The sequence below is a fragment of the Suricata suricatta genome, chromosome 10, assembly GCF_006229205.1.
Source record: "Suricata suricatta isolate VVHF042 chromosome 10, meerkat_22Aug2017_6uvM2_HiC, whole genome shotgun sequence".
Lineage (NCBI taxonomy): Eukaryota > Metazoa > Chordata > Mammalia > Carnivora > Herpestidae > Suricata > Suricata suricatta.
Window position 1 is genome coordinate 5,132,483 of NC_043709.1, and position 7,315 is coordinate 5,139,797.

Sequence of the window (7,315 nt, forward strand, 5' to 3'; positions counted from 1 at the left end):
AAGGACCTGATCAATTTAACCTTGGAAAACAGAGTGTGGATTGCCAGACCGAAGGCGAAAAGGACTGTATGGGGACCCTGTACCGCGTCGCTATGTTTCTCACGGGGCTGCCGACCAACGGCTCTGAAATGCTCTGTAGGTGTACGAAGACTGAACACACACACACGATCGCAGACGTGGGAGCTGGGCTCCTCTTTGTCAAAGGAAGAGGTTGCAAATAAGCAAGGCGGCAAGGCAAGAACAAATCGTGCAGTGCTGCATTACGCATTGCTGTGCCAGCAGGAACTAATGCTTATTTCAAGAGAAATAGCTGATAGGCGAGTGGGTGGATGGGTGGATGGGTGGATGGATAGACAGATAAAGCTATAGGAGAGGTAAGTCAGCATACCGATGGATTAGTATACTACATGCATTTCCTCACTCTGTCCACTGCGAGGACCTAGAAGTAGAAATACCCCAATCACAACTTACACATCTGCCACCTAGATCTTAGTTCCTAAATAAAAGGGGTTGGAACTCTCTGGAGAAATGGCTGATTCTCCGGCAGGGGCAAGGAAAATTCAAGATGGGCTTGGAGCCTCTGGTAGGTGGTAGAAATAAAGGACAAACAAACAAACAAACAAAAGATGGGAACATGTCACAAAAACACGGGAGCCAACTTGAAAGAGCTCCCAGGGGACAAAATTAAGGCAATTTGAGCAACACAATAAATAATGCTAGTACCAGATTTTAACCTAACGGATAAAATAAATAACCATGACCCTGTGCTGATGCAAAATAAATAAATGGCAGAGAAGAGACAAATCTTCCTTACAGAACAATTCCAAGTAATACATGTCCGAGGAAAGAACCAGAAAATCACTGTGGGGCCACTCAGTCATCATCATTGTGGACAAGACCCTTCCAAGGTTGATGAGAACATGAGCGGGCAAAATTTTAAGGAGAAACAGGACATTTGCATAGCCTGGAAGTACCTCCCCCAAATATGTATTAATTAATGTGGTGATTTTAACTATGTCCTCAAACTCTTTGCTGCTCCTCCCTTGAGGAGGGAAAGCTTGATTCATCTCTCCTTGACCATGAGCCGGACTGGTGTCTCAGTTCTAACAGAGAATGGAAAACGAAGACTAGCGTCTTTCTGGTGGAGAAGCCCAGCAGACATCCCTCTGTTGTGTGCTCAAGATCAACATAAGCAAAGATAAGTCAGGGCTCTATCATGTTACCCCAGACGATGCCTTGAGGACCCATCAGCTCTGTTGTATTTTCATAACACATAGCCCCAGACTAATGTGAGAAAACGTCAGACAAACCCAGCTTGATGACATTCTATAGAGCATTCAGCCAGTATTCAAAACATTCAAGATCAGGCCAAGTGAGAAGAGACTGAGAGACTGGCCCTAAGGAGACATGACCGCTAGATGCAACGTGGACTGGATTCTGGAGCGGAGAGTCCAAAGTTGTTGAGATTCAAATGGAGATTATAACTTAATGGTATTGTATCGGTGTTCATTTCACTGCTGGTAAATGCACCATAGTTACACAAGATGTTCACGTCAGGGGACACTGGGTGAAGGGTAGAGAGGGACCGTCTGTACCACCTTACAACTCTTCTGTAAATATAAAATTATTTCAAAATAAAACGTTTTTTTTAATGGGAAAATCATATTCTACTGCTCACGGCCCAGCTAGGTTCCTTTCTCTAGAACAATTTTCTCTGACCTCCCCTGTGCGCTGGGTTTGCTCTTCCTCACGGCCCCCGAGTCTATCCCCTCTGCTGCTCTCTGACCCCAAGCATGTAACACCTGAGGGTTCTGCTTCTTTTCTGGTATTGGCTGAGCCTTCGAAAGTACACTGTGAGCTTCCAGACATCAGCATCTGGCTCTCACATCTCGGAGATCTTCACAGTCTGTGCCTTCAATGGGAGGGTAGGACTGAGGGCCCCCAGGCCGGCTCAGGCCCAGCGGGGAGCTGTGGGTGGCCTTAGGGGGGAGCACTAGATGAAGTCCTTGTCTACAGAACTTGTCACCTCCACTAGTTTGTTCAGGGGACTGGGGTAGGGGTCTCTCCTGGAGAGTGAACTCAGGGAGGGGAGACAGTTTGCTGGATTTGCCCACTAGACTCCCATGGACAAGAAGAGAGTTACCTGGGACCCCATCCTATATGGAAAAAGATGGCGTTGTGTACATGAGCCCCAAGTACTGGAGCACCTAGAGCTGAGGCACTAGGTGCCCTGACACCTTTGCCGTGGGACCCAGTCCACCACTTGTCCAAAGCCCAGACAAATCAGCACCCATCTACGCTGAGGGCAGCAGGGCCACACGGCTCAGCAGCGGCTCCCTCTGGAGTCTCAGCAGAGCACGGGGACCCATCAGCTCAGCAGGGCCTACAAGAGGCAGCAGCTGCCACATGGGGTCCCTGCCTCCTGCCCTGGAGCCCTGCTTGAGGTCACATTGGCCAAGAACAGCAGCCAAGCCTACCTCCAGTCAAGTGGCTCCTCCATCTAATTGCCCACTGATGGGGAGCCAAGGGCAGGCTCCAGACAGATTGTTGTGGGCACCTTTGAGGCCCTGGTGGAGGGGCAGTTTACAGGGGGGGGGTAGTCTGAGGACAGGAGAGGGTCATGGAGAAGCTGACACCCGTAGTCTGCCCCAGCCTGCTCCTCCTGCCCTCCCCTTCTGGGAGGTCTCTTCCAGACCCATGGCTTTGGTTATGACCCACGAATGCAGATCTCTACAAAGCCTCCTCCCCATCCAGGTCCATTTATCCCTCCAGCCACTGAACCCCTCCGTCTGCATCTCCCAAGGGTACTATCAGCTCCAGTCCCAAACAGAACTCAGCTCCCGTTGTCCCTTCCATGACTGGTAGTCAACAACCATTGTCACGGAAGGCTCTCCCTCACTCTCACTCCCACATCCATCCTGCAGAAATCCTATCTCCTTAGTCTGTCCCCACCTCCCTAGTCCAAGGCAGGCCCATGGGAAGCGCTCTGTGAATGTTTGTGGGATGGGTGGATGCATCTATGAATGGGTATGCGGATTGGTTGAAGGATGGATGGGCAGATGGATGCATAAATGGATGGATGGACAGATGGGTGCATGGATGGATGGATGGATGGACGGACAGATGGGAGCTTAGATGGATGGGTGGATGATGGACAGATGATAGATGGATGGATGGATGGATGGATGGACAAATAAGTGCATGGATGGATGGATAGATAGAAGGATGGACAGATGGGTGCTTAGGTGGATGGATAGATGGATGATGGATGGATAGATGGATGGATGGACGGACAGAGCTTAGATGGATGGGTGGATGATGGATGGATGGACGGACAGAGCTTAGATGGATGGGTGGATGATGGATGGATGATGAACAGATGGATGGATGGACAGATGGGAGCTTAGATGGATGGGTGGATGGTGGATAGATGATGGATGGATGGATGGATGGATGGATGGATGGATGGATGGACAAATAAGTGCATGGATGGATGGATGGATGGATAGAAGGTTGGACAGATGGGTGCTTAGGTGGATGGATAGATGGATGATGGATGGATAGATGGATGGATGGACGGACAGAGCTTGGATGGATGGATGACGGATGGATGGATGATGGATGGATGAATGGATGACAGGTGGATGGATGGATGATGGATGGATGAATGGATGACAGGTGGATGGATGGAAGGAAGGAAATGGCAGGACTTTTACAGCTTAGGTAGCTTTCATCTGCTGTGATTATAAATATCAGTGCTTTTCCTGGGCATACCTGGACCCTTGGTTTGATAAAGACTGGGTTGAACATACACTTCCAGGAAGGGCCCAGAGCTAATACCATCCTAAGGCGCCCTGTTTTGACGAATCAGGCAGTCAAAACACTTGACCACGGTAAGGCACTGAATGGCCCATGCCAACCACCTCTGAGACTAGCCCGCCCCTGGGGCTACTGGAACAAGCAAAAGGATGCCCGTTGCTGCCACGTGGAAGGTCTTTGGCCTCTGAACTCCGTCCAGGACTCGGGACCGGGCGGAAAGGAAGCCCCTCCTCCCCCGCCCCCTGCCCTGTGCCTCACGGGACACCCAAAGACGCACACAGGAAGGAAGAGTCTCCACGTGGACATCTCTTTCTTTTTACAAAGACTTTATTGTCTGACATGCTTGACAAAAAAAATTACAGCCACAATCAAGTTATGCCGAAATGATTGAGTGCACGCCATCATCTTTCATACCTCAAGGACTTTTAATGAATTTTCTTTCAAAGTAACAGCTGCCTTCATAACTTTTCTTTTCCACATAAAAATACACCATATTCTGAAGATACCTTAGGAAAAAATTGTTTTCAAGTTTATAGTTCTTGGTCCACATAGAAATTCGGTAGAGGTGTTTGAAAGGGCCCCGGGTCTTCTCCACCCCACGCGTGCGCACACGCCATGCATCTGGGGCTTCCCGAGAGACCTTGTAAACATCCCGGGCCACCAGGAGCCACTCAGCCGATCGGACTCCTGAAGTCCCGGCCCCCACCCCCACCAAGCGCAGCAGGTCTCAGGGCGGTGCTGCTGTCAGGCTCCCTGCGTGCCCAGTGTCCGTCGCCCCATGGGGAGCCCCACGTGAGTAGGGAAGGAGTTGTGGTCTCCCAGGCTGCCGGGGTGCTGGGCTCAGAGATTGGGACTCCTCGGGGCTCCAGGGGCTCTCTCTCTGAGAAACAATCCACAGAGGTCCCGAACCGGACCCTCAAAAAATAAGTGCCTTGTAGGGGTGGAGGTTTGGGTGGTGGCAAAGCAGACACTATAAAGCCAGAGACCAAGGCTCAAGTCCTGCTTCTGCCCCTTCTGAGCTGGGCGCCCTCAGGCAAGTGACCTCACCTCTCTGATCTCTATCTCCTCACCTCTCAAAAGGGGCCAGCAGTGCTAAACTCAAAGGAGTGCCTGAGGGTGAAATGAGATTGTGTTTGCAAAGGGCTGGCTGATGTGCTGGCTCCCAGGGCTGGGCCCAGTGGGAGGTGAGTGAGGCCCTCCTCCCAGAGGCCCAAGGGGATCCCAAAAGGCTCAGCAGGAGAGAGAAATGTGACGCTTTTTAATCCAATGTCTTTTAAAAATCCAAATCGATTCAGACACAATATCCTTGATGAACAAAATATCAAAACTGGAAATAAAGACAGAGTCGGACCCTGCACGTGGGGACCCTGCGTCTCGTACCCTAAGGAGAAACCCTGCCAGGTCCCCCTTCCTAGGAGACTCAGCCCAACCCCACCCCTCCCAGGCCTAATTTAAAGAAAAAAGAAGTTGTCCCCCTGCAGGGAGCCGCTGGAACCCAGACCCAGGCCGGCTCTGCCGCTGCACCTGCCTCCCGTTAACAGGACTGACGGACGGACACTGACAAGGACCGGGAGCCACTCAGCTCGGGGAATCACACCAAGGAATGGAACTCCATTCAAGGACAGTAATGAGAAGCACGGGCTCCACTTCATGAAGTTAAGAAGCGTGTCTGTGTATGTGTGTGTGTGTGTGTGTGTGTGTGCACACGCGTGTGCACGCACACCTGCCTGGGCGCACACACGTGGCAGTGCGGCCTCAGTCTGCGGACCCTCCAGCCTGTTGAGCTCTGCAGAGCACGGGACCAGGGGCCGTCTGTGACTCGGGAACCTTCCAGCCAGACGCAGATGCTAACGTGGCTCGTTCTGTAGAAACAACCCCACCGCCCCCCAACCCGATCCAGGCTCCGAGCAGGTACCTGGATGTTCAGGCCACTGTTCAAGTCCGCAAAGGTGCCCACAGGAAGAAAGCGGGGTCACAAGGCGAGGCAGACGGCTCACTGGGCTGGCCAGGTGCGGTCCGAATTCCTGAGTCGTCCCTGATCGCTCCCTCGAGGGCCCCAGCTGCAAGGCAGGCCCGTCTCCTCTCCAGCCCAGAGGAGAGAGCGGACTATCTGCACCCTGGCTACAAAACCTCCCGCCCGCCCCCACCCTGGGGCCTGCAGCCACACAGACCCTCAGTGAGAGGGAGATTTTGTGCTAGAACTTTCCGAAGTCTGTCCAGAAGCAGCAGCTTCCCAAACCCACAAGGGCATCCGACTGAGAAGGATGAAGAGGCCGTCCATTCCCGGGCAGGAGGGGCCCACGAGCCTGGTAGGTCCTCTGACAAGGTACACGCGGGAATGTACACACGGAATACAGTAATGAGCGCAGAGCGGCTGACGGCGACCCGCAGGCTCCTGACTCCAGGTGACGGAGGCTGAAGAGTCAGGGGTGATTTTCTTCACTCCAAGGCCTCAACCCATCTGTTGGGCTGGTCCCCAAGACCAACCAGGTTGTCTGCATGGAAGGAAGGGTGGCTGGGGGTCCGTGCTCTCGGCCAGGCATGGGTAGCTGATGCGGGCGGGAAGGGCGGAGACAGCAGGGGCAGTCAGGAGTTCCGGGGCGTGGGGAGGTCAATGACTATGGGCGGGTTCACAGGCTGGTAGTTCACGGTGCACACAGACGCGTTCACGTAGGTGGTCGTCCCGTCTGCCATGACTCCGTACCCTGGAAGGGAAGCACACATCTGTCAGGGCCACCCCGACCAGGACCCAGAGCAGCGAGGGGTCTAGTGGGCGTGGTCATCAGGGGGCACGCAGCCACGGCGGGCTGAACATGTCTGGGGCAAGCTGCCAAGACCCCCAACTTTGCCTCTTCCTCTATAAATAGAGGTGATGGTGACAGATGTTCCTTCCAAGTCTACTGTGAGAGCAAATGAGATGATAATCCATCTCCAGTGTTCGGCCCAGTGCCTGGAAAGCACATGGATAGCACACAGTGAGACGGCATCATCGATGTTATCACCACCTTCACCACCACCAGCATCGTCATCATCACCACCACCATCACCACCACCATCACCACAACCATCATCATCATCCCCAACACCATCACCATCACCACCACCATCACCACCACCATCACTGTCACCACCATCACCACCATCACCACCACCATCACCACCATCACCACGACCACCATCACCATCATCATCATCCCCAACACCATCACCATCACCACCACCATCACCACCACCACCACCATCGTCACCATCACCACCGTCACCACCATCATCATCATCATCCCCATCACCACCACCATCATCATCATCCCCATCACCACCACCATCACTGTCACCACAATCACCACCATCACCACCATCACCATCACCACCACCACCACCACCATCACCACCATCACCACCATCACCACCATCACCATCACCACCATCGTCACCACCATCACCATCGTCACCACCACCACCACCACCACCACCACCACCACCACCATCACCACCA

At 53.0% G+C, this 7,315-nt stretch overlaps 1 protein-coding gene across 1 annotated transcript in view; it reads right to left on the reverse strand.

Annotated features, from left to right (window-relative positions):
- Window positions 1-4,128: 4,128 nt before the first annotated feature.
- Window positions 4,129-7,315, reverse strand: part of MPPED1 (metallophosphoesterase domain containing 1) — a 58,942-nt gene continuing 55,755 nt past the window's right edge. Inside the window, exon 6 of the mRNA XM_029955655.1 lies at window positions 4,129-6,524. Within this exon, the coding sequence (XP_029811515.1) occupies window positions 6,406-6,524 (119 nt within the window). The 3' untranslated portion in view covers window positions 4,129-6,405. The remainder of the gene's footprint in view (window positions 6,525-7,315) is intronic.